Consider the following 27940-nt stretch of genomic DNA (forward strand, 5'->3'; position numbering starts at 1 on the left):
TGCACTACATAAAGGACTAAACGTGTCCCCCAGCATCCCTGACGCCAGAGGATGGTCTCATCGACCACCAAGACCATCCAGGTTCCGCAGCAGGGCTGAGGGCAATCCCTCGGGTCTCATTCAATGGTGTTTGATGAAGGTGCATTCAAGGGGACAGGTCAGCTCCCACAGAACCCGAGTAGAACAGGCATGCATTCACCACCCAGTGAAGCCTCCAGCTCTGAGCCCTGTGCTGGAATGAGGCTCACGTATGTGACTGAATCCACCTATGCAGCCTTGAATGAATACAACCGTGCCCATCGCTTCGTAAAATAGAGGTTTTATTTGTTCATACAAATAGTATGAATTATCAGAATTTCATTTCCCTAGAAACATCTTTCTCTGTGTAAAATTAATTTGTGTTGTACATACCACAAAATACTCAATTTACATTTTTCCAGCTTTTTTTCTGATTTTTTTTTTGTTTTTCTTTCCTTTTTGTCCTTTTTCTTACAAATCGGCTACTCTCTAGTTCCATGTTACAGACAACACATCACTAATACCTGTACTGCACGTCTGAATACAGGACTGAATGAAACTCAGCCATAAATTAATGTTACAATGTGGAAAAAACAAACAAAAAGAACTTCTAATCACACCTCCAAGCTTAACTTAAAGTGAAAAGGTATTTTTTACACTAGCACTGATTCCAGTATTAGCAACCAGATGTACACCACGGGGAATTCACCTTCATTGTCTTGTTAGGTAAGGCTTTTACATTACAAGTCTAGTGCAGACTTCATTACGAAGGATATTGAGCAAGGGCTAACAACTTGCTTAAGGTTAGAAGTTATTATGCACTTGCTGTGTTCCTACTCTCCAACAAGATTGCTTCATGAGAGCGTTCTGCAGCAGGGCTTGATTACACAAATGAAGCCCACACGCTGCTGTACAGCTGAGGAAGGCATTGGGATATTAAAGTTGTTTCCAAGAAAGCAAGAAGGAAGACGGAAGGGATGTGAGATGCTCCAGCATCCAGAGGCAGGCACGCACATGCGCTCCATTGGGAGCCCTATGGGAAGGCAGCCATTCCAACACAGGAGATCCTGGAGGCTTTCACCATGCAGCCAGTGAAACCGTTTGGGGAAGTGGTGGAGCTGTGCTGGGAGCTTACCCAAAGGCAAAGGGGAGAGGATGAGCTTCTTTCCACACATTGCAGAAGCCAGCTCGTAGGAAGACTGAGGTTATGAGAAGCAAAAATCACTGTTTTCCACCAGGAAGTGTCTTCTTCTCCCTGTGCAGCCCCTTCCCCTCCATCACCCGACAGCAGCAGGGGTGGTGATAAAGCAGACATGCTCCTGTGCCTGGAAGCAGGGAACAGAGCTGGGGACCTGGATGGAGATAAAACCCAAGCCCCCAAACATGCATAGATAGATCCAGCCACCAGTTGAGGTTTGCAGTTACGTTATGCAGGATGGGGTTGTGTGTGTGGGCTGTCAACCTGCAGCCCAGTGGGTCCCACACTCATACCCACGGCCTCTTGAAAGCAGGTCCAAGGCATCGCTTCTTCACTGGAAATGGCTGAGGGCAAACAGGAGAGTATTTGCCCAACTTTGCTTGTTTGCAGGAGGAAGTGCTTGGAGGCAAACCCCAAGGAGCAATCTGCATCCTGCTCACATGGGGTTTGCTTGGCAGCTCAATCCTGATGTTACGCTTGGCATCTCCCTGCCCTTGAGGACACCCCAGTGCATTGCACCCCATGTATTAATCCACACACCTCACCGGCAACGACAGGGGTCAGACTCCCTAAATCCCTTTGGAGATGTGATACCACTGAGCCAAGCCAAGAGCCCTTAGGTTTAAACAAAGCACTGAAAGGCAGTATTTTGCCTGCAGATCCCCAGAGTGAACCCAGAGGTGGGTCTGCTCTTTGTATCTGCTCAAGCAGGACCAGACAGATCAAGGCCCAGAGAGAGCAGCCCAAGATCCAAAGAGTGTTTTCATCATCCAGCAGCCATAGCAGGGAGCTGTAAGGGAAGGCAAGAGAAAGGAGGCTGTGAAAGTAAAGAAAACATCTGGAAGATGACACTGGATGCACCCCACCACAGCTGGGCATGGCTCAGTGATGCAGTGCTCAAAGGTGGTTGGCTATGGGGGACTGAGGAATGCTGCAGGGCACACACTTTTACAGGCAACGTGCATGAAACCAGGGCATCAGCTCAGCTCACAGATGCTGTGCCTGTTGGTGCATTCGCTGCTTTGAGCTTTACTCACACTGCCTGCTTCATGCAAGCACTCCCACCCGGTGAGCCCCATGCTCGGTGCAGTACATCAATGCAGTGCTACAGGTGAAGTGTGCAGGGTTTTGTTGCCCAAAGTCAACAGAACCCCCTGCTTCTGCTCAGAATTCAGGGAGGAAATCACTTCTGCTGCCACCTTGCTCTGAAAACGCTCCAGTCCAGCTAGCAGAACCTGTGACAGCAAGGATAAGGCAGTGGATGCACATAGTGCTTATTGAAACCTGAGCACACAAAACATGGCTAATGATCTCAGGACAGACCCACCAACCTGTCCTAAAGTCCCAAAGCATTTGGGTCCATCTGAGGGGAAGGATTTCCAGGTTGTTGTACCCGGGTTGATGAACACGTGCTCGGAGCATCCTGTCCTGCCACCTCTGCCCTCACCCAGGGCATCAGGTGCCAGCAACACAAGCACAGCCCAGATCCCCCCTGCTTTTCTAGATCCATCCTTGTTGGCATGCAGCACTTCTTCCTGGCTCTAGGCAAAGTGCTCCTTGGGAGAGACCATGGATAGGGTGCTGAACCGAAGAATAATGTGAATCAAGAGGGACTGATGTTCCCCATTCCCAACCAGCAGAAGCTGCTCCGGAGGCTGCAGGGCTGGAGGCAGTGCTGCCTGCACCGTGTCCTGGGACACCCTCTGTGCTGGGGATGGTGCCAAGAAGAGACCTGGGGGGTTCCCATGGCTCCATGGTGCTGATGGTGTCTTTGGTGGGTGGAAGCCATCTCCCAGCAGCACCCCATGGGCATGGGCATGCCCAGAGGGACACATCTTCAGGTCAGAGAGCAGCACCGAGCGTGTCCCATACACATACATGTATTCTTCCACTTGGCATGCAGTAACGATTTAAAATGCATAGAGGGATCATGGGAAAGAGCCTCCCCGACTAAAGGCAAGGAGGGAAAGTGTACAGAGGAGACAGCTCTGCCCATGCAACAGGCTCTGTGCCTTCTCCAGGGCTCTTTACCCTCCCAGCAGAGCCCTAGCCTGCAGCGCAGGAGCTGTATGGCTTGGGATCCCCTGTGCTGCACAGCCACGGGTAAAACACGCTGCTGGTGCTCAGCAGAGGTATGTGGGTTGCAGGTTGATGCCCAGCCCCAGACAAACCCCCCCTGGGGCTGTGGGACTAACTGGGAAGCTGTGAGCCGAGGGAGCACAACACCGGAGCAGAGACTGGGACACTGGAATAGGGAAAGCAAGAGTTTATAAAGGCCAGGTACCCGTAACAAAAATAACCTTGTGCTTTCCCTCCCTGTCCCTCCCTTGTCCCACCCTCACTTTTGTGGATGTTCTTAAATACAAACTTTCTTTAGGAAAAAATGGAAGCACCGTCTGTTACAAACCGAGAAAGAGGAGAAAACGGAAGAGGGGGTGGGGGGAAGAGAAAATCAGGAGAGACAAATTAGAATTAAACACCGTGGAATGTTAAACAGGTTACGGGCTACCGTTCTAGCCAGTGCGGTTAGGCAGCTTAGTGAATTAATTGCTTAGGAATTAAAAATAAATTATTATAAAATAGATTTCTGTACATTTTACATACATATATATCTCTTTATATACGCAAACCGTGCTGGGCAAGTCATTACAGGGGATTTTTCCCACGCCAGGCTCAGTCCCAGCCGAAGTCCTGCCCCGTCATCTGGTAGAACTTCATGTTGAAGGGCCGGTAGAAGTCCCGCAATCTCTGCACCACCTCCTGGTCTATGTCGGGGTGGGTCCTGCCTTTCGTCTTGCCCAGGCAGTGGGGTTTGCTGCTGCCTTCTGCCTTCTTCAGGCACGGGAAGCCCTTGGTTTTGTTGAAGTAGAAGTGTTTGTCGGTGATGATCCTCTTGAGGCCCAGAAAGTCCTGGACCCTGCCCAGCTCCCCCGCGGGGTCGCTGATGAGCCTCTCCCCGCTCACAAAGAGGATCTGCCCGATGGGGAAGTAGAGGAGCCAGTTCTCCAGGTGCTTGGCGTAGATGCCAATCTGGATGGCGCTCCACGAGGTGTCGATCAGGCCTGTAGTCCTGTTTTTGAAGGTCAGGCTCTCAAAGGTGGGGATGTCGGGCTTCTTGGAGAGCGTCTGCGTGTAGTCCGAGATGGCTCTGGTCACGGGGTCCCGCACCACCACGATGAGCTTCGTGCCCTTGGACATGGAGGAGATGCGTGCCGGGGCCTCCTTGGTGACGAAGTAGCTGGGGGTCTTCTCCATGGTGATCTGCCCTTCCAGGGTCCTGGGCATGAGGTCCCTGCCGGCAAAACACACAGATATGGGTCAGAACAGCACCTAACAGCAACAGAAATGTGCATACATCTATATCTATCTGTTCACACATAGATACACAAGATTTCTTCTTGCTAAAATGCCTTCACAGGCCATTTAGCTCATACAGATAAATCCATTTTTCATTGATTCAGGGATTAAGGGGGGGATTATTATTAAAGGCCACTGCATTAGAAATCCAGCTGAGTAATCTCCCAGTTATCCATGAGTGGATTAGCCAGGCTACACTCTGCACCTGGAGCATGGCTACATGTACCTCACCAGCAGCAGACTGGTCAGGATGAGTCCTAAGCTGCACCAGATGGTTTTCCTGGCTCAGGTCAACACCAGTGAGCCCCCAGCCTCAACCCAGAGCTTTCTTTCCCCATAGGTATGAGAAGAATGGTGCAGTGGAAAAGCAGGAGATCACTGGGCCATGTCCACTTGCTTTCCCTTAACATCCCAAACACAACACTTCCCCCAGTGCAGGCAAGAGGGTGCAATTTGTCCCTGGCTTGTTAACAGCAGGACCTCACCCAGCCACAGGGGTCCTCTTGCACCCAGCTTTACCCGTTGCTTTACTATTCCCTATTGCTATGTGGACTGGTTCCCTCATAAGCACTTAGAAGGAGCATCAAGAGCTGATCGTGGCATCTTCAGCACATCCCAATCCAGCACCCAGTAAGGACAACCTCTCCCCTCCACTGCCTCACTGGCTACATGTCAGTATACAGCATGTCAGAATACAGGATACAACCATGGAGAACACAACCTCAGCTCATGGGCAGGACGTACCCTCACTAAACACCCTTGAAGCCTAAAGCCTTCAGCAATTCCACCCTCTTCCCTGCCTATTTCCAATCAACCACATGGGGAAAACACTAGGGAGCTTGTAGTAACGATGCAAGTGGCACGAAGCAGGCAAAGTAATTTTTTCCTATCATTCACTAGGCAAGCCTAAATATTTTAGACCATTTGCCAATTCTTTCCCTTTATAACCCAATGGGACTCATTTGCTCTGGGTTGTGAGACACTTAAAAAGAAAAAGGCAAGAGGGGAGCCAGCCACAAAATTAAAGCTATAAAACTTGATTAAGTTTTCAAAGCACAGAGAAATAACCAGGCAGTGTGTGACCTGCAAGCCTCAAACAGCCTTTCCTTCAGACCCACAACACTGCACACAGAGGCTGCTTGTTCCCTGATGGCCATCTCCTCCCTGACCGCTCTTATGCTTCTAAAGCAAAGATTACCATAGGCTCTTGCAATTAAAAAAGCCACTGGTAATTTGTGCTAAAGCCAATGGTTGCCTCAATTAAAAGTTCTCAGGCCAAATAATAGGAAAACCAGGAATGAGAGGCCTGAGTGAAATCAAAAATCATCATCACATGCCTATGAAAACTGGTCACTAGCTCTTTATGCAACTACTACTTAGCTCACATCATACCCAGTATTCTACTTCATCAGCTCCTGGCATTAATTTTATGCAACTTGTTTACTAGCAAGGGGCACCCCATGTCTGCACCTCCAAACTGCAGGTGAGGTGTGCTTGGGGGCTGCCCATAAAGCCCCTTCTCCATAGAGCCCACAATGGGAGATGATGTCCATACCAGATCTGCATGGGTCAGTGGGAGAGATGGCGATGGACAAGCTGGATGGTGGAGGAAGGGGCTTGTGGAAACCTCCAGCCAAGCCCGTGGCTGATGGCAACACTGTGATTTCAAGGCCATACAAGTGGAGTTACACATGCAGATATAAGAATCATACTGACCCTACCAGACACAAGAGCTTCTGGAAGTCAGGAACCAGGGTGTGCCAAAACCCAGGAACCAAAATAAAGCTCTAATCCTTTGCCTTTTTGGCCAGCTCTGCAAACCTTAATGCTGCCACAGAACAGAGCCAGTCAATAATGCTCACAGAGCAACTCTTAAATCTACCATGGGCCGATGTGGATTTCAACAGCCTACTCATTAAGTGGTGTCTCTCTTTATGGCCATATTAAACCCTATTTCTACGTCCTGCGCTGACCACTGACTGCTTTCCAGCTTGATTTAAAAGGCTGGTTTCAACCCACAAAGTCCTTAATGACCTGGGACCTGCCTAGAGGAAAGGCTGCTTCCCAAGACCTGCTCAGGATGGCCGTGTTGCACTGAAGCCCTTTGGCTTCAGGTCAGGTCCATCAGATTGCTCGTGTACAGGGCCCTGCACCTTGAGATCAGCTTCTCCTCCAGGACTACTACAGTCAGTATTTATCAGTCTCCTGGGAATGACACAAGGCTCATTTTTCCCTCCTTGCACAAGAGAGGCATTGGGTAGGGCTCGGCCATGAAACAGGAGGAAGCTGCAGGAGGTGGAGGTGCCAGGTCAGTTGATCTGGTTGGGAAATACAGGCTCCTGGTTACACAGTACACTGTGTAAGTGGAAGAAACAAGGAGTAACTCTAAGGCATCCGCTGGCCTGATGTCAGTCCCTTGGCAGACCAGTCAGCTTCTGAGCCCACACTTCATTTGCAGCTGAGGACATCCAATAGAGCTGAAAGCACCCAGTTCTGTGCAGGTCTAGACCCCCCCATTATTGTTATTTTTGGGGAGGACCCAAATCCTTGCTATTTGCAGGACATCTTGCTGGTGACCCATCACAGCAAGAGAAGCAAGACAAGGCTCATTGACCCTATTACTGCCCGCTGGTTGGTCAGCACAGGCTGAGATGAGCAGAGACAGAAATGAAGCCTTCAGCCCCCAGGCAAACACACCAAACCCAGTCTTCAGGCCTTAGCTCCAGCATTCCTTTTGGTGTACCCAGACAAATGGTGGGCAAAGCTCAAAACCAAAATCCTCAGGATCAGCTCAGACAGTCCCTTGTTTGAAGAGCAGCTGTGTAAAAGCTGGACAGAAGCAAGCAAAGTCACATATTGTAGCCCATGGATGTGGTTTGAACCTCTGACACCATCACATCCAGGAAAGCAAAGTTTTATTGCATGGGCCTGTAGGTTGTGAGGAGCTTTCCCATGGTTTCCATCATTTCCCACAGAGGCCCCATCCGTCATACTGGCAGCCAGAGACAACAGAGCCTCAGGGACAGGAGGAGCTGGTAGGTTGCCTGGTCTGAACTCACATCAGTGGAAAAGTCACCAAGAAGTGTTTATTCCCCTTTGAACCGCAACTGGAGAAGGGCAACTTGGCCCATGTATGGCACCACAGCTCCAACCCAATACACCAACCATACACGTTGTGGAAGTAGGACCAGATTCCAGCTCTGAACACATCCGCTCCTGAGGCTCTGAGACAGCAAAAGCTGTTCTAACTCACAGCCATTATAAAGGGAAGGGAAAGAGGAGCTGCAATGGTCAGAAGAGCTGCAGTCACAGGATGCAACCCCCTTAGGCACCAGGAGCAGGGTTCAGCTCCATGGTGTGTGCACAGTTTAGCCTTGGGGCAGCTCCTGATGGTTGTGGAGCTCTCTGTGTCCCATGGAGGCTTCACAGGCACATTAGGCACCTGGGCAGGCTCTGCAGCACTGTTTGGTGCCAGATGAGAACAGCAGAGGTGCAGCTACTGCTGTAGTCCGTATGGGAGAGGGAAGGGAGACAACAAAGGGAGTCAGGCTGTGGGAAACAGGGAGCTCAGGTGAGCCCTGGGACAAAAGCTGCTGCACCCGTCGGGACAGGGCTGGATGGAGACACTACTGAGGGGTGTAGCGGACACTGTAGTGCCAAATACAGATAGTATGAAAAGCTTGGCAAGCAGTCCCTGCTGCCTTGTTATCCTCCTGCCTTCTGGCAACCTGGAGTTCAAAGACCTCAGGAGCCAGCATCTGCATCCAAATCATCCCATTTCATAGTGACTACGAACTGTCTGATCCTTTCAAACCCGTGAATGCTTTTGGCCTTGAGAACGTCCCACAGCAGAGAGTCCCAGCACTGAAGTACTGCCTCTGCCCATCATCTGAACCCTCTCCTTACATCCCTGCTTGGGAAGGGATGTGGCACCTGCTTTGTGAGTGTGGAAGAAGAGAGAATGAGATGCAGGCTCCTGGCAAATGTTTATTCCCCTCCAAGCCTAAGCAGTGGTGGGGCTCAGCACTGCAGCACTGTCAGGGGTCCCAGCAAGAGGAGGGAGTTGCTGTGTGAGCACAGCTATGAATCTTCCACAGGCAGAGAGCAGAGCCCCTAACCCCGAGCTATTAACATGTCAAGAGGGACAGAGCAAAAGCTTTTCCTTTAATGAATATTTCCTCCAAGAAGCCTGCACCCTTCGTAGGCGAAGCGATAGGCTTAGTCTAAAGATGGATTGGCCTACTTTACCTATTAACCACTTAGACTAATGTAATAAAGGCTCTCTCTATTCAAACAGCCCTAATCTCCAGCCCCACGCAGCTCTGAAGCCTGGAATGAGAAGGGATGCTAAACTGAACTCCATCATGCTGCTGCTTGGGGAGGCACTGGGAGGGGGGAATTTACTATTACTTTAAGTGCAAATGTCTCCAGTGTGAAAACTGGACCCAGAGCAAGATGCATTTACAACGTGGGGATGACAGGTGGCCAAACAGTAATCCAATCCTGATTCCTAATGCCCTTTGTGGCAGCTTTTGTCTGCGCAGAGGGGCTCCAGCTAATCTGCTGCCATTGCTCAAGGAAGACCAGGCAAGGGGCCGGGGGGGTCGAGGGGACCTCCACAACCTGTTGCTGTGCTCTACGCTGCAGGTAGGGCAGAGCACAGCAGTCAGAGCTGGCTTTATCCCTGGGGATGTCTGTTGGTTCCTCCACGCACCTCCTGCTATTAGCAAACACCCACTGGGATAAATCCTTCCAGGGTCTGCTGGAGCCTGATGCTCCAGGGCAGGACTAAGGTGATGAGCACCCCGGCCGTCTGCTCATGTGGAGGTCACCGTCAGGCTGCCCGGTGAGACCAGCACGCTCAGGTGCTCCTGCTGCTGAACAGGAGTCCCAGAGCTAAGCAGATGATGAGCTTTCCTTCCTAGGGAAGGTTTTGTGTTGGATGGATTCCTATCCAGCATCACTACTGGAGATGCTCCCTGTGCTCCAGCACTTGAAGAGTTGAAGCCCTACTGGTGTTAGAATCAAGGTGGCCCATGCTGCAGTGCTCCAGCATCAATCCCCTCTGCTCCACACCAGCCCCTTGCTCTGAGCTGCCTCAGTTTCCCTCTGCAATGGTAAAAGCTCTCCTAGAGGAGATGGACAGCTGTGTACAGGGCATTGTAACAGCAAGAGAAGTGTTGTTAGAGTCAGCATAAAATGTCACAGCATCTGGATGCAGCTATGAGCGCTCACAGCAGTCCCCACTGCAGCTCTGCCAGCAGATACAGCAAGAACCTCCTTTGGTGCAGAATTCCTAGGCTTTCTCCCCACAGCTGTTCCCTAGAATCAAGGAAAACAGGGAAAAGGGAAGAAAAAGCAAGTCAAATTGTTTTGGACATCAGCCATATTCATGCCAAATTCAGGCCTCTAATCCAGAACCATTTGCTTTGCAGCCCAGTGGTGCACATGCAGAGCATCCAACCTATTTCTGGCCAGTTTTCACCCAAATTCCTGACTGGTGTTTCAAGAAGACAAAAGTGGATTTCTTGTCATAAAACCAAATTTTGGCAAGCTGACTGTTTCTAGGAAATGTGCCCCCAGAATCTCCCAAAAGGTTGTCTACAACTGCATAGAGCAGATTGGAAGATTATGGTGAGAAGCAAACAAGCCTCCTGTACTTGGGAAAGCTTCAGAGAAAACAAGTGCAGAAGATGAGACAGGGTTGAAGCTCATCCCATTCCATGTTGATGCCCTCCAGCAGTTTGGTCTCATGTCCCCATCCCACCATGGTCCTGCCCTGCTTTGCTGCAGTCAGGATCACCAAAGCCAAAGGGCTTGTTTCTAAGCACAGACCATCCATCTACTGCCTTCAATCAGACACACTTTCGGGGAGGGCTTTACTGCTATTCCTGCCCTGCTCAGCCAATTGTCATCCTAAATCTCCCTGTTCCTCTGTCTCTTCCTCTCCTGCTCCATCCCAATAAACAAATTTAGGCTAAGTGAGCTAAATGTAGTTCTTCAAAGAGAAAGGATGAGGGTGGCATCCCCACTGCTGGCAGCTTTGCTTTCCAGCCCACCCGCTCTGCCGAGGCGATACCCAGTTGTACCCAGTCTCTTCCCAGCATGTCGCTCTCAGGAAGTGATGATCAGTGCAACCAAGGGCTGGATTAAAACCACACACTCATAGCCCCTCACTGACAACCTGACAGGGAGCAAGAACCCTGCAATGCTCTGGGAAGCAAATACCCAGAGCATCACCAGCACCGTCAGCTCAGCTTGAAGGCCACCACACTGGACCCATCCTGACCCCTCCTCATTCCAAGGCTGATCACAGCATCATCAAACCTCAGAAATACCTGACAAGCCCGGAGAAAGACTGTTAAAGTAATGAAGTGTTTTAATTACATCAGGGAGCCTGCCATCAGCATCAAGGTCAACTGGCTTCACAATCACCCACTTGGCTTTGACTGTCAAGGAGAAACAGAGGGAGAAGAGGCAATAGCAAATTCCTCTCTGGGACCCGGAGCCCTCGCTGGGTTATTATCTGATACATCACATAGTCCTTACCAAGCTGGTTTGCACCAAGGACCTGTACAGGAGCAGCAGCCTCTCCTCTTTTTATGAGCAGTGGTAAGGGCAACACGTGTGCCTTTGTCTCGAGCCGGAGCCCGTTGTTTGGGTTGGCAAATTCTACAACAATAAAAGGGAATGGCTGGGAAGCAGGCTCGGCCCTTTTGAAGGGGGTGTAACCCTATCCAGCTCCCTCCGACCCCCGGCACCACGGTTACACAAACCAGATGATGGGAATTAATGAACTTTGGGGGTGAAGAAGGGGTAGGTAAAGGAGGAGGGGAAAAATATGTGGGCCTGAAATCAATGTCCTTGCTCTTTGCCCCTGGATCTACCAGGTGTCCTTCACCTGTTGGGGGACTTTGGGATTAAAGGAGGGAGAGGAAGGCAATGACATGTGAAGGGTCCCCATCTTGAAGCCGCTGTGGGACTTCAATGAGGCCAAAGAGCTGGTGGCCACAGGTGGCATCACCACATACCCCACAGGAACAGGCTCTGGCCCGGCTGTGGAGTCTGATCTAAGTTCCTTTGATGTGGATAAAACACCCCATCAAAGGCAGGGGGGAGTGGGGAGATGTGGGGCACCGGCAGATGGTCCTTTCGTCCCCACCCCACGCAGGCAGAGCCTGTGTGTGCCAAATGGCCCCAGCAAATCAAAGCAGTGCCTTGAGGAGGGGACAACACACTGCAGCAACCAGGGTACCTCCTCCAGGCCAAGCACCCTGCGGCCCTGGCCATAGGGGTACTAGGGCAGAGGATGGACAGGGCAAACAGCATCCCCTATCCCCCACTGCAGTTTGTACACCTAATAGCCCCCAACTGATCTCTATTCCAACCCCTTGTCCAGGTTCCTCCTGAACCCTCCACGTAAACAGGCAGCCCTAGGTCCTTGCTTTGTCCATTGTGCACCAGCTCCCAGCCTCAAGCCATAGCCCCAGTCCTTGCACCATCAAACCACTCCATCCCTCCCTCCATCTCCAGCCCAGCGCCGATGCTGTGGAGTATCCTGCTTTCCCCCAAGGCATCTCTTTGCTAGGCTGAGGTCTCCCAGCCTCTTGGTCATTCTTCAAACAGAAATTGCTCCAGCCCTAAAGGATAAACCCAAGATGTTGCCACTATCACCGTGTGGACTCACGCACCAACTAACCACAGGCTGCAGAGATGTGGGGCTTTCTTTGGATTAGGAAGGGGCAAATTTCCCCTTATTTCCTCCCTTTTTCCCCCAACAACAGCCCAAGATGTTACAGCTGCCCAGCAAGAATTCTCCCTCCTCCTCTGCTGGAGCCAGGCAAGATATTCATCAACTTCACCACTTCATTATATAGGCCCTTGTCTTTACATAAACACCGAAGCCTCTTTCTGTCCCCCCCATCATACTTAAAAGCTCTGAACTTCCACTAAATGATTATCTTCACTGGGGGGAGAGGAGCAGCACTTTACATATCAAAGGTCTGCTTTGGAGGGATTAACAATAATTTAAGATGAAGTGGTAAATATTCTATTCACTCCAGTTCATCTCCAGTAATAATTATAATCCTATTAGCGAGGTCCCAAGAAAGTGATTGCATTATCAGCTAGCCAGCATCTATGCGGGCTTCTTGGAAGGGTGGGATGGGGGAGGCCATAGGCAAGTAAAGAAGTGAAAGCAACAAAAGATGCAATTGCCAGCACCTCCCCTCCCCCAGAAGGATTTGGTCCCCATTGTCCCCACACCTCAATAGTGCTTTGCTCCGAAAATAAGGGCTTTTGAGCGCACTAAGGGGGTTGGGCTGAAATGAGCATCTTGTTCCTCTCCGTCCCCCCCATTCGCTTTCATTGCTGTGGGTCCCCCCTCCTGGTGCTGTCCGGCCGACAAAGAGCACACGTTGCTGCTGTAGGGGGGTACAGGGGGCCAGAGCAGTGCTGTGATTAAAAGCTAATTGCTGTTTATGGGTGAGTTCTTTAGCCCAGCATCACCAGACTGCACTGCCCACTGGTCAAGTCATGTGAGATTACTCTAATCTGCTTCCCCCCTCCAAAAAGGGAGGAAAAAGACTGGTTTTGTTTAAAAGCAGAGCAGGGAGGAGGCAGTTCTGTGAAACTCATGATTTAAGGGGGGAAAAAAACCCTAAACCCAGCAGGAAACACGATGGAGCTAACTGGCAAACTGGGAATAAAGGCTTTTTTTCCAGCAGATTACGGGGCCAACTGTCTCTGCCAAACTGTATTTCACTCCTGTGCTGTGTCGCCTCCTAATACACCCTGCTGGAGTGTTTAACTGTGATTTATCTCTGCAAGGAGCACCAGTGTAATCTCCTTCCCTCTCCTCTGGCACCTGAAGGCCACCAGTGGTAAGGCCTTGGCACCTCCACCACAAGCAGGTAGCTCTGCTCTGTTCGCCCTGGCATGGATGCCAAGTCAGCAGCTACTCCAGAGCTGCACCAGTGCGGGTGTGCAACAAGCCAAGATTACTTCCACGGTGTCCAAGAGTTTATTGCAAAGCAGTAGAAACATTTTTTCTCTATAAATTAAGCAGACAACAGCCTGAAAGGGAGGAAAGAGGAGGAATTCCAGGCATCTGCAGAGATCTCAGTGCTCACAACTCACTCCGGGGGAAAAATAAATCCTCTGGACTGCCTCTTGCTCTATCGCAACCAGAAGGACCAGCTATTTCTCCTCCCTCCAGAATTTATAGCCTGGAGTTAGTGTTCTGTGTGCTAAGCTCCTGCTACGCAAAGGTTTGGTAGATCCACATAGGGATTCATTGCAAGATGAAGTTCTGCTCTCAGAGCCTCCTTGAGAGACTGCAGGTTTAACACATTCATATCAGAGATGTTACTACTTAGACCCAGCTTTACTTGGGTAGCACTGATCCTGCCCTTCCTGGGAAGCAGGAACTAGGATCTGCTGAGCTCGGACTGCAAGCACTAAAGTAATGTCTCCATCCAGACAAAAAAGGCAAAGAGAATCAAGGTCTGGAGTTTCCAGCTTATATGTGGAAAGAAATACAAGGCAAAACCAAAATGTGGCTCAGAGCAGTTCAGAGCAGGTTTAAGCACAGGAAGCCTCACAGGAAGATGCTTGAAAGCAGGTAAAAACCCCCTCATAGCTGTTGTCATAGGTGTTGGGGAAAATGCTTCTTTGCAGCAAACAGAACAATCTCCAGTGGTTAAACCCCATGGATGTGGGGATCTGGGGGAGGCAGAAGCTGGCACTGAGGTGCACAGAGCCAGCAGTGCAGACTGCTTCCAGCTTGTTGGCTTTCAGCACAGCATCCTCCTGGCTCTGCTGAAGGGATGCACTGTGCGGCTGGACCTGCCATGGGGCACTCGTGCTCCTGTCACACCGGAGTACCCTGGGGCTCCTGCCCCCGGTTAGGACACCAGGAGATCCTCCTAATCCAGGCAGCCCATGGCACATACTTACAAGTACACTTCCTGGTTAAGTATGCACAGAGGGACCACTACAGCAGCCTGTCTCTGGATGCAGGCAGCCAGTCTTGGTACACCAAGTCTGAATGTTTAGAAACACCTAGCAAATCTCCACCCAGGACAGGACCACAACGAGATGAACTTCCTCCACTGTTCCTCTCCCCTGGCATTTCACTGGCTCTAATTCCGCTCTAAGGTGGAAAGACCCAAACCAAACAACCAAACTCACAAACCAAAGAGCCAACCCCAAGCTAAACGCTGCGTAATCAACAGCCACTGAACAAAACCCAACCCAGTGAGATACCGGTAGGACCACGTTCCCCTATTGCCATGTCCATAAATCACAGCCCTGCTGAGAGGTCTTTTGTGTTTCCCCCCCACCACAGACGTTAATGCCCTGGTCTGTGTGCCTGCACAGGCAGGTAACAAGTCACACTGATAATACCACCCTTTGTTCAACGCCCTGCGTTTGCACAGGGAGGACTTTGCTTGCCACCTTGACACATTTCTCCTCACCAAGCCCAGCCTTCCTGTGCTGGGGCTGTACCACTGAGATTAGAGGAAAGAGCCTCCTGATAAGCACTGGAGCCCCTTTCTGCCCTAAGCAATGCCCCAGCTCCCACATCTCCTATGGGGGTAGCATCCCCCGTTATTCATCTGCGCTCAGGGTAATACATGCCAAAGGTGGGCTTAAGCCACTGTGCTGGCTAAAGAGCCCCAGAAGGGACTAGTACCAGTGTTAGCCACTTGACAGCTCTGATCCTCCTCCTCTTCTCCATCATGGGCATAGCAAAGCAGTGAAGGGAGCAGGGAAACTGCTTTATTCACCCAGCAGCACTTTCCTCTGGGCACTGACAGCCCCTGGAGCATCTTCCATGTGATGGCTGAGGCAGAGCCTGTCAGCCCCTCTGCAGCATGTGGGAAGGGAGCTCTCAGGGTGGCAGACCCAGGGCAGGCTGGAAACAGACAGATACACATCTACAGGAACCCACCTTCTGCACCTGAAGGGATCCGATGGGCATCCAGCACCACCGGAACACCAGAGACCTCGGAAACCACAGCTCAGAGAGCACCAGCTTTCTGGTTTCACTATGGAAAAAAAGTAAGTCACCGTTTTGTTCCCTGCCTTTTGATAATGCTCCTAACACAAGGGATGCTGGAAAGCTGCTGCCAGACCCCAGCTCATTGACTCCATATAAAGCAACCCCAAAAGCAGCCCCATATCCATGCAGCTCCTCCTCAACTGTCTTAAAGATAAGGGGATGCCCCTTCTGACCAGAGGATGAGGCATCTTCCTGGTGTCAGTAATGCCAGTGGAGAACGAACTCCCCAGAGGAGGATCAGCTACATGGGAAGGTGCCCAACCAAGCAAGCACATCCTGCACTGCTCGTGTTGAGCATCCCATCCAGTGGGTCAAGCATTTCAAACTGGTTTAGACTTTACTCCAGAGTCACCCAACTGATCTCTGAGAGTCTCCTGCAAAGCAAAGGAAGGTTGGCATCAACCCAAACCACCAGTAATCTAGACGCTGTCCCACTCAGTGTGTCTCCCCTTGGGCTGGAACAAAGCGCCTGGCAAATTAAAACACCAGTGATCCTCTTGGTACTGATCCCTAAATGCATTTGAACACAAATGGGATTGTCACCTCAACTCATCTGCTAATGGATTTGTGATTCACACTTGAAGGAGCAGCACTAGAAATTAAGCTCCATTGTAAACAGAACAAAGTAGTAAGATATTTGTCTAGAAAGGATTTTTCTCCCCCCCCCCCCCCATCTCCAATCAGGACATAAGGACCTTCTGAGTCTCTTCCCATCCTTTTTACCTCTTCCAACCCCAACATCAAAGACTGCAAATAAAATTAACTTCCAGGACCTAAAAGGACTGTGCCCATTGAAGCAATGGAGCTATGGGTTCATGGTGCCAACACGTCCCAAGATGGATCCCAGTGATGCTGCAGGACTCGAGGTACAGCAGAAGGAACCAAACCAGCCTTGGGAAGGAGTGAAGCAGGGAGACAGGCACCAATTAGGGAAACATAAAGGGGCAGGTCTGCCTGCAGACTTCCCCTCCTGCCCCAGTCATTATATGGGATCATGACGTGGTCATAAACAGTCAAGGAAATAGAGTCAAGAGCTCTTTAAAGAGCAGGCTCAGCTGCTGGAGATGCTCCACTGCAAGTACAACAGATGCAAAGCACTGCTTCTAATTAAAAAGGTATTCATGTAATTAGAGACTTCACATGGCCATACCAATGATCTGAACTAGTCCAGCACACTCAGGCTGTATTTAGGAGTGTTCTCCATGCTTGCCTTCCACTTCTGACTACTTGGGTTGTCTTTCTTTGAAACCCTTGTCCACCTCTTCACACAGGCTGCAATGGCAGGTCTACAGCTATGGTGGCAACCAGAAAGGACCTTATGGAGCAAACCCACATGTGTCAACACTCAGCACTGACCTGCAGCATCCCATCCTCTTTCCCTTGAGAGCTGATTTCCCTCTAGAGATGGCAAATGGGCTGAATCATCCCAAAGGCCTTCCAGCGCTTGTACATAAAGAACAAAGTGGGCCTGTCTGCTAAGGCCTTGGAGCACAACCCAAGTGAAGTGACTTTTCCCTGAACACTGAGGATGCTGAATGACAGCTATTGTTATTCAGATGGAACCGAGTGTCAGATTAACAAATCAATGGGCATAAGAGATATAAAATGCGTTGCCATTGAAGCCTTTCAAATACGCAAACATATGGATGAACCAAATGTGAATTGTAATTGACTCACCCGCACCTTTGATCTCTACACTCTTGGGTTCCCAAAGGGACAGCCCGGCCCCCTCCGACCCAGACTGAACTGATTCAGGACTCCATTGTGAGCCCTCACAAAGTCTTTTCTCCCTGCCTCCATCTCCTGCACGTACAGCCTGGCATGAGACAAGCCAGCTCTGCCTCAGAGCCAAAGAGATAGAGGATGACAACCCACGTTACCCAAATGCAGCCTCTTGCATGGGCACTCTTCCCACCAGCTCCCATCCCTGGTGGTGGCCCTCGGTCAACTGGATGTGCACAAGCAGATGGCCAGGAAGCAGCAGAAGAGGCTCCAGAGCAATGCTGATGCTCACTCCCCTACTCCCCACTCCTGGAGCAGGATGTGGGCTCTGTTCAGTTTTCCAAGGATTTCCCTGTGCAAAGCCAAGGATCAGACTTTGCTGATGGGCTCATGGCATTCACGTGCCCTGACTGTAAACCCCAGACTGGTCTGGAAGCTGCTCTGCCTCGACAGCACGTGCTTAAGAAACATGATTTTTAGGGGTGTTTCTGAAGCGACATTAAAAGGAACCTGGAGTTTAAACTCAACATTATCCCTAGGTTTTTACTTTTGGGGTTTGGAGTGAGTGCGTTTTTACCAGTTCTAGATAGATATGAAAAGAGCATTGGTTTTGATCCAACACAAATCTCATCTCCATGGGAGTCACAAAGGAAACATTTGCTTGGGTTTAGTTTCAAGCCTCTTTACAAACATCAAGATGCTGTGGCTTCTCCAGGAAACCTAGCCCAGTTTATTCTTCCACTTCCATGCTGCAAATCCCCCACAAATGTGCTTCTCCTGGAGCTTTTGACCCCATTATAAACAGACCAAGGCAGTGAGACATTTGTCTAGAATGGGATTCTTCATTCCCCACCCCCCCCAACATCTCCAATCAGGCCAGTAAGAACCTCCCAAGTCTCTTCCCATCATTCCTACCTCCTCCAACCCCAAACATCAAAGAGGAAATTAAGTTCCAGGACAAAAAGGACTGTGCCCATTGAGGCAATGGAGCTATGGGTTCATGGTGCCACCACGTCCCAAGGTGTGTCTCATGGTGGGGAACAAATTATACAGCTCAGCTCTTGCTACAGTCAGCCTTAAAACAATGGGAGTCTTGAAATGCCTGCTGCTGGAGATAAACCCCAGGAGCTATTCCCAGCATTAGGTACCAATACAGAGTGAAGCATCCCCACTGGGAGGGCAGAGATTTTGCACATGTCCCTTCCTCCAGCACCAGCAAGGACACTCGGGTTGATGGGGGAACTGGGTGAGCCAGGGAAAACACCCAAGCTCTGTCCCTACTGGTTTTGGGCTCAGCCCCAGCTTAACCCAACTGGTAAATCTCACAGGGATGCCTGAGTGTGTGACAACCACAGGGCTCACCCACAGAGGACCTGAGGAAGGAGAAGACCATGGGGAGGAAAGCAGCAAGAGGAAACTCCTGGGCTCTTAATCTGCTTTAGGACCACATGAGCCTTCTGTTTATATATAGCTGAATTAATTGTCACACTGCATTTAGCACTGTGACCTTGGCACCGGCCCTGGGGGGAGCCAGCAGCCCCGGTGCAGCCGGCCAAGGCGCCGGTGTATGCAGAGACACTGGTGCAGGGCTGGCGGCAGCTCCAGCCTGTCATTACCAGGAGCAGACAGCAGCTCCCAGCCCCTCTCGGCTCACAGCAAGCCCAGGTTAGGTTCAAACCCTAACCGGCTCTTCCACTTCTGCTTTGGCAAGGCTGATATCTTCTCCCAAGGCTTCGTTCGCTGCTCAGCATCCCTCTATTAGCTATTCCCTCTGCTTTTCCAAGTGCCATGCAGACAGCCCAAGGCTCATTAGCCTCAAGAGGGAAATTAAGAAGGAGAAAAATGATGAGCTTTGTGTGAAGTTGCAACGAGTTCAGTGCAGGGTGCAGGGGGAGAATGGAGGAGATGGGCTATGCTAAGCCCTTCCTTGAGAACAGGCTGCTCAGGCTGTTTGGCTCATGGGTACCTCACTTTGCTCAGTGCAGAAACAGTGAAGCCAGGGCAGACGGTCCCCTCCAAGCCCACTGTCCCACTGCTTCAGGAGCTTCCCCCATCTCATCCTGCTGATGGGAGATGGGAACAACCCTGACACTCATGGGACTGGCTCCAATCCGGCACAACTGACTAAACACAGCATCAGATGCGTGCGGAGGGGGTTTGGAGCATCGGGCATCACCCCAACACACAGACACGGGGCAGAGCAAAGCCATGGGGTCCCTTCTGTAATTCCCATTCAGAAGCCATGTTCTCAGCCCCATATGTAAACCATCGGAGGACTGTGTACATGCAGTGCTGGGCCACACCTGCTGATGTTTACTCCAGCACCTCCTGCTTTCATTCCAAGGCTCATACACGTTTAAAGAACACAAACGGGAGGCATGCCAGCACTGCAGGCCCTGCCAGTTCTTAAACAAATACGAAATAGCTCACTGAGACAGCAAAGCACGGTGTTAATGCAGCGCCGGGGCTCCGTCCTCCCCCTAGTGACAGGAAGATCTCTGCACCAAACCCCATCACGGCCGGCCCGACATCCCCACTCCACATCAAGAATACAGCTGCAGTTCAACCCCAGTGTGATGCCAGCGCTTTCTGCCTTCCCCATGTTTAATCTTTCACCAAATCGACAGTTTCCTACAGATTTCCTATCCTCCACATGCTGCTCTCCTCTAATTCATAGACTTTCAAGTCTTAAGACAAGCTTACATTCGATACTCAAGACAGGCTGCAAGCTGAGGGCTTGACTATAAAGGCTGCGTAGCTGCTTTATTGAGGTTAATAACTGCAATGGATTTTGGCTTCTGTGGAGGCATTTCCTGCCATCAGTCACTCACACAGAGGCTGAGGGCCTGATCCTGGAGCCCTCCCCCAGGCAGGACTTTGGGGATCTGGTCCAGCTTTGGCCACCAGCACATTGCTGAAGACTTGTGCCCTCATCAGAGCCTGCTTCCCATGTGAGAAGTGTATGGGTTTTAAAGAGAATCAGTGTTTTCACTCCTGCTGCGCTCAGTGCTGCTGGGCTGTGGTTGTGGCAGCACAGGATTTGGCCTTGCATTCACTTTCAGCAAGGGACATATAAAACATATACATCCCCCTATAATATTAAGCATCAGCATATAAAATGAAAGCCCGTGCACAAGTCTCACTTTCTTCTGGAGGAGCTGCTGCTGTGCTGCCAGGGCTGCGCACCGGAGTGCAGAGGCTGTGCCAGCTCAAAGGAGAGGTTACAACTGCTTGTATTTATTACTAACCAGCCACGTCAGCACATGTGTAAGGTCCCCAGCAGCACCAGCTGAGAGCACTGGGAAGAGAACAGCTCTGGTCTTAGGAACTTCAGCAGCACAAGACTTACAAGGAGGTAAGGACAAGGGAGGATCGCTCCCTTTCATCAAAGGTTAGCAGAGTCGAGCTACTCAGGTGATGCTGTACTAAGCCACGTCAAGAGCAGGGTGAGCCATGCACAGCCCTGCCTCCAAGAAGGGCTGCAAATTAAGCTCTGGGTCAGATCCTCTGCTGCCATAAAGGGCAATGACTCCTTGTAAGCCAGGGCTAAGTCACAGCATCTCTCAGTAGAGAGGTTCTTCTTTGTAGGGAGAAAACAGAACTGATTTTGGAGCAGGCTGGTTCCAGAGTGTTTCTGATCAGGTTAATGTAAAGTATTTAGCAGAACATGGCATTATTTTTCTCTAAATGAAGTTCTCTTTCCCTACTGCCCACCCCATGGCAGGACATTGCCACAATCCTGTGTTTTAACAGAAGAAACAAAGAATTTAACTATTCATTTCCTACAAATCAGTGCGAGGTCTTTTGTCACCAGCACTTCTATATCTATGTTCCTCCAACATTCCCACTAGCATCACCTCAACTCCCAACCACCCAAACTTCTGATCCTTCCCACACACCCCTGCTCACCCCTCAATGGCCCTCACCCCCTCCAGGTACATATAAAATCACCACCACCAAGTCTACTTTAATTCTCCATCTTCAGAGCTATTACAAGGAGGAAAACCACCATAGGGAACACTTGAATCCAACGTGCAACAGGTGATCTCCTTCCTGTCACTTTTACAAATGAACTAAGATCTATTGCACATCATGTCTGAGCAGTTCCACCATGCCCAGGCAGAGATGCTCCAGAGAGGCTGCGCTCCTGAACTTGGCTTCCTCTTCCTACCCGACCCTGATGCGATGCCCTTCCTGATGCACAAGTCCAGAAGCAACTCCCTGCCAGCAAAGTTACAGCACCAGTAAACCCCTGCCCTGCGTTAACCCCATCTTCCCACTGAGCCTGCTGACAATCAATGTGTTTCATCACAGGAGCCCTTGTTTCCATTAAGAAAGTGGAGATAAGGCCCATTCATGCAGCTGCCACTGGTGACAGCCTCTGGGCTGAGCTCCTTTATAAAGCACACGGTGTTTCTCACGAGGTAATTAGGAAACACACAGCGAGCTGCTGAAAGACCTGAAATTGCAGCGGCGTGGGCAAGCCCCGGTACAGTCAGCAGCAGCAAGTCAGGACCCAGCGCAGCACTTAGTCATTTCACAGAGCGAGGAGGAAGCTGCTCCTCCAGCCCCTCCTCACATACCACATGGTGACAACAGGTAGCAGGCGATAGCCCCTGACCTCCTAATTACACCACTGAAATAATGTGCCCTGCTATTTGTTGTTCTTTGAGCCCATATGTTAACGCTCCTGCATGGCCCTTGCCCATTCATTATCCCCTGAGCCCATTGATCACCCATGGTCGCACTACCAGAAGATGTGAACACTGAATGGTTGCTAAATCAGACTTCTTCCTCCTTGGGATGGATTAATAGCATTGAATCCAGCAAGCAAAGCAGTTTAGCAAGTGAAGCCTGATGTTAAGACAAGTCCATGATTGTGCGTGGTTGAAAATACAGCTCAAAAGCATGATGATTTGGGTAGTTTTTGTAGCCACCACATAAAGGCTTGCTGGATGCCTTTAGAAACAAAGCCTTCCCTGGCAGTGCCTCGAGGTATCCGAAGCTCGGGGTGTGTTACAGACATCTGCCATAGGCCACTTGAAAAGAAAGAAAACGCTAAATCCCATAGCCAGAGTCAAGCCCATGGGTTTTCATTCCCATCGTTTTCATGCCAAGAAGGCGCACACGACGTTCCCCATGCACGCCGCGCGGCGCTGCGCTAACGCGATTAGCCGGGCAGATCCACCAGCCCCATAAGTCACCCCCAATGCATGGTCAACTTGGAATAGTTCAGCAGCTCAACAGGTGAGGCCATGAAACTCGATCACGGCAGACAATGTCCTTCCCCCCCTTCCCAGCGTCGTGCTGGGAAGGACTTGTCACGTGCGTCATATCGGGCAACATGCTTGAAACGGAGCAGAGCGCGCTGAAACCCCAGCAACACGAATAATCTTTGCCATCTGTTTGAACAACTCAACCCTCCTCAGATCTAAAGGAATGAGCCCATGCAAACACAAGGGCCTTGCTGACTGATTATAGCAGCCCAGCCCTTCTTTTTTGGGGCCATTTGCTTCTGAACTGCGCCGAGTGGCTAAAGGCAACAGCATGGGGAGCTGGCGCGATGGACAAGGGGGTACGGAGCCTACCACATGTGTTGAGGGGACCATTAGAAGTCCCCATCCAAATGCAACACATGCGAGGTCAATAGATATAACAAAGACATTAAAAAATCAATAAGAAAACCAAATCCTAATGGGAAAGCTGCTTGGCAAAGCCATCCCAGAGAACACAATGATCCTTTAGGATATGCTCATTCCAACCCAGCGTAGCTCATGAGAACACATGTGAGGAACTGCTCCTTGTTCAGATACAGTCGTTTGCACCCAAAGTCCAGTTGGGAAAATCAAGATCGTTCCCAAACTTCCCGAGGCCAATGAACCTTACAACACGTTGAGTTTTGCAAGCACTTGGCTGTGTTGGCACAGTTAAGCGGCAGCTATTAAACCCTCGCTACCACTGCGAATTGAAGGCTATAGAGAATGGCCAAACTCCAGGGCACAATCCTGCCTTGCTCCAGATTTCCCTCTGTTCTGCCAGGCTTTCACCCCACAGCTTTAACCATCATTTCCTTATCCTTCCCCTGCGCACAGCGTGACCCACTGTGAGCATGAACACTGTGCTGCTCATGCCCCTACACTCCTTGGGGCAAAAAAAGAGGTTTTTGGGGCTAAATAAAAAAATAAAGCAGTTTCTCATGATTCAGGAATTGCTGTGAAGCAGCAGGCTGCATAGTAAGCTCCCCAGTGACTGGGGAGGCTGAGAAACGCATGTTTGAAGCTGTTTACTGCACACCACCAGACCATAGGGCCTGATCCTGCTGAACCAACCCACCCAGCCTCAGCATGGAGAATGAATTAAGGCAGCCTGGCAGAGCGGGAAGATGAAACCCCAGGGTTTTAAGAATTCAAATAGTAAATTTAAGGCAAAAAGGGGGGAAAAAGGACAGAGAGGTCCCGCATTGTGCTGCGGGAGGTGGAGGAGCTCAGACTAATACCGCTATCGAGTTTTCTGCTGGCGTAGCCATGGCACGGGGTTTGCTAGCAGAGAGCTACAGCCTTGAAATATAAATCAGTGATGTTGAGTGGGTCTGGGAATGCTCAGCCCACGGCAGGAGGGAAGGGGCACTGCAGCTCACTAGGCTTAAAATGGTTCAAAATACAGCAAATTAGTCAAAAAACCCACCCTAAAACACATAACACCAATGACACTGGATTTTTTTCCCTTACCTTAGATTAATTATAGGAAAACAGGTTTTCAAGTCCCTAGAATATTTAAAAATGCATCACTGTTGGCATGAAATAAGGAAAATAATTCAAAAAGATCACCATTTTCCAGACTTGGAAGGAACACCCCCCCCCCCAACTCATATAATAAACCCTCACTTTACTCATAGAGTAAGGAAACAACTTCCCATTTGTCCGGGCAGCCGGACACTCGCGCACAGGCTACGGAGGAGCTGAACTCCTACTGCTGGGAAGGGGAAAACTTCTTCCCTATCCAAAAGTCCCAGGCACTACTCAAAATGAGTTTGCAATAGTGGCTGGATCCCGTTTCTCCCCTGTCATGGTGCATATTTCCACTCGAAGCAGTTAACATGCTGTATTCATTACCGGAGGGGGGGAATGTGCGGACAGAAGTTGTTTCCATTCGATTTCCAGTTATCTCACTATTGAAAAATTAATGTAATGTTTCCCTCTGCTTTTTAGGAACAGTGCTTGGTGCTGTTGATGCTGTTTGGTCTTCTACACCAAGGAATTAAAAGCAAACAGATTTCATTCCACTTGACAGAAAATAGAGCAAGAAAAAAGTCTGTATTCCCTCCTTTAAAAGTTATTTTCTATAGATGAAAGCTTTATGTTAACTACTGCTTCGTGTCTAAATGGGATTAATTGCAAACACCCCAAAACAGAAGCTAAATAAGCAAATTTGTGAGGCTTTCTGCCTCCCAAAAAGAGGAAAAAATACATTACTGTTGAACACTTTTACATGGCAGGAATAACTTCAACAACGAATCAAAAACTCCAAACAGAAATGACCCAATTTAGCCAGAATCTGGTCAAATAAAATATACTTTCAACAAGACGTGGCTCTAAAATTGCATCTTTATATCTCCAATGCCAGGGGATTGGATTTAAACTTCCAGGACTGGGTGCTGAGGACACAAGGAACTGCCCCTGTCCCAAAAGTTCAGTCCATTTGTGTGAAAGCATCTCAAAGGCAGAGGCGAGGCTTGCCCAGCTCGCCCCAGCACGGCTGGCATGGAGGCTCTTTTACAGCATTTTTAATCTGGTTTTATTGGGCCATTAACTAGAAAACACAAACGCATCTCCTTATTGACATGAAGATAATAAATAAAAGCCTCATTAGAGCTTGGAGAAAGAAGCACGCTCTTGAGAGCGCTGAGAAGCCAAGATTCACTGCAGTCAGTGGGAGTTTGGAGCTTTATTGTATCTGATTTGTAGCGCTGAGATTTATAGGCACAAACTTCTGCATCTAATACGAACTGAAGTTAGAAATAACACACAATTACCAACAACTTGTCTGTCGGTTTGAGCAAATACCTCCTCTCCCCCCATATATTCTGCATTAATCAGTGTTCCCAGTCCAGCCGGGTCCCAGTCCCACAGACACACACACAGACTCGGATCCTCGGGGTGGTTTCAAGACATTCAGCATCCCTCACGCTCGCTGCTTTGGAGCGACCCTGTTCAGATTCGTTGTATTTCAGTTCAAAAGCCCCGTTTTGCAAAGATACCATTCTATACAGCAGCAGCTTGTTTCCAGGGATGGGGCCACGTTCCTTCAAAATTAAGGTGAAACTTTCCAAAGTTCCATGAAACTTTGATGCCAACTTCTCCGAACGTAAAAATAACACAGATCCTTTAAACACTGACTTTCGCCCGCTGCATCTGGGATAACAGATTAATGTAATCATAAGCATTATTCTCTCCTTCTCCCCTTCCACCTCTTACTTGTAAAAGATTAATCAACCATTTTATGGTCTAATTTAGGCGCCTAATTAAAAACAGAGTTCAACACGTACAAGACCATTTTGCTAATAAATCCTGACAGGTCTCGGGCTCTGTTATTTGCAAGTTTTCCTTCCAAAATGGGACATTAAGATGTTTTTTTTTAAACCAACTGAGCTCATATAGATTCTGTGTTGGTGGCTATGGGGTGCCCCACTCCACTCAAATGCTATATTTTCATTAAACAAAGTGCTTTCGGAATAACCTCCTCGCCACATCTCATCCTGCATTCGCTGCACTAACTGCCGAGGGATGGCAGCGGTAATAACGACACCAAGCCTAATCAGAGTCGCGGAGTGGGAACTTCAGGACTATAAAGAGGTTGAAATTCACAACTTCACTGATCGCATCTCGCTTCTAAGTTCCCATCTCTGCTCCTACAAGCGCTCGGCACAAAGGCACAGCCAAACTACTCTTGATGAAGGAACTTTAATTATAAAGGGAGGAGAAGCCACGTTAAGGCGGCTCCCACCAGAGCCGAGAACCCTCCGAGCCACGCACAGTCCCTGCTCCTCCAGAGGCACTTCCACACTCACCCACACTTCCACACTCACCCTTCCAAGGGCAGAACCCAGCGCGTTTGGGGTTTCCTACCCCGGAGCCGAGGAGCCGCATCCCGTCCCGCAGCACCCGCTGCGGCACCGCACGCACCCGCTACCTCGGTCCGAGCCGCGCAGCGAGTGACCGGCTCCGCACCGATTACAGCGGCGGGGGAACGCTAACGGGGAAGGAGCGTAGGAAGCGAGCGAGGAAGTTTTCCCCGGCTCCGGCTCCGCACGCACCGCTCCGGCCGCGACCGATGGGGCTCGGCCGGCGGCGCTGCCCGAGCTCCAGCAAAAGCACAACGAAATAAGCGTTAAAACGTGTATATTGCGTTAATATTTAACCTTTATTTAAAGATTAAATACGGTCTGGCCAGCGTCAAGCGGCAACAACCCCCCCCCGCCGGCGCTTGGACTAACGGGGGAGCCACGGTCCGAGCGCGGATTTTTGGTGGTCCGCATTTAGCGGAACATCCGCGTTCGGCCTCGGGCGCTGCGCGACCTGCCCCGGAGCCCGCAGGGGACACCCGCACAGCGCCCGTCCCCGCCGCCCGCCCCAGCCCGTCCCGTACCTGTACCAGGCGAGTCCCCGCTCGTAGTTGCGGTCGAAGAAGTGGGGCTCGGCTCCGACGGCGCGGACGTCGGGGTGCACCCGCAGGAACTCCAGCAGCGCCCGCGTCCCCCCCTTCTTCACGCCGATGATGATGGCCTGCGGCAGCCGCTTGGTGCCGGAGCCGTTGAAGAAGCTGGAGATGGGGCCGGCGGCGTCGGGCGCTGCTCGCTGCTCCTCCAGGCTGCTCTCCTCGCCCGGCTCCCCGGGCAGCGGCGGGGCGGCGCGGGGCGGCGCAAGGGAGCCGCGGGCCGCCAGCCCGGCGCAGGAGCCGGCGCAGGAGTAGAACATGTAGAGCCAGAGGAAGAGCATGATGAAGAGCAGCAGCAGCCTCCGCCTCAGCGGCGGCAGCGCCACGGGGACATCGAGGCAGCGGTTCAAGCGCTGCCCCATGTGCCCGCGGGCGCGCAGGGATGCATGGCTGGAGCGCGCCCGGCTCCGCTCGGCTCTGCCCGGAGCCGCATGGGCACCCCGAGCTCCGCACGGCCCCGGGACCGTGTGTGCAGGGCGCTGCCCGCCCGCCTCAGCGCCGCTCCCCTGCCGCCCGGCAGCGCAGGCAAAGGCGGCGGCAGGGGCGGGCAGCGGGGCGGGTGATGGACACAGCACTCAGCCTATCACAGCCACGATCCGTGGTATAATGAGCCGGGAGGAAGAGCCAATCAGAAGAGGGAGAAGCGAGACGGGGCGGGGCGGAGAAGGGGAGGGGAGGTGCTGATTGGCTGAGCGGACGCCGGGGGGGCTCTCCGGGCTCGGACCGTCGGGGCTGAGGCTCCCTCCGCCTGCCCTGTCCCGGCGCGGACCGTGGGGGCCCGCGGGGGTAGGGGGGGCCCGAGGGTGCGGTGATGGCCATAGGGACCCTCCCGGTGATAGGGAACGGCGATCGGAGGCTGCTGGAGC

General features: G+C 51.0%; 1 protein-coding gene across 1 annotated transcript; it reads right to left on the reverse strand.

Moving 5' to 3' along the window:
• Positions 1–303: 303 nt before the first annotated feature.
• On the reverse strand, positions 304–27558 carry LOC101879912 (heparan sulfate glucosamine 3-O-sulfotransferase 3B1). The gene is made up of 2 exons (XM_034067676.1): positions 27006–27558; positions 304–4508 (listed from the first exon to the last, which is right to left on the reverse strand). Exons 1-2 carry the CDS (start codon positions 27434–27436, stop codon positions 3890–3892), a joined length of 1050 nt encoding a protein of 349 aa, XP_033923567.1. The 5' UTR covers positions 27437–27558; the 3' UTR covers positions 304–3889.
• Between the last annotated feature and the right edge of the window lie 382 nt (positions 27559–27940).

This window comes from Melopsittacus undulatus, chromosome 11, assembly GCF_012275295.1.
Source record: "Melopsittacus undulatus isolate bMelUnd1 chromosome 11, bMelUnd1.mat.Z, whole genome shotgun sequence".
In the NCBI taxonomy this organism is placed as follows: domain Eukaryota; kingdom Metazoa; phylum Chordata; class Aves; order Psittaciformes; family Psittaculidae; genus Melopsittacus; species Melopsittacus undulatus.

Coding starts and splice junctions, on each gene's coding strand:
- LOC101879912 (XM_034067676.1), bottom strand. CDS start 27,436: ATGGGGCAGCGCTTGAACCGCTGCCTCGATGTCCCCGTGGCGCTGCCG. Junction 4,509..27,005: donor CGGGGACTCGCCTGGTACAG/GTACGGGACGGG, acceptor TTTTGCCGGCAG/GGACCTCATGCCCAGGACCC.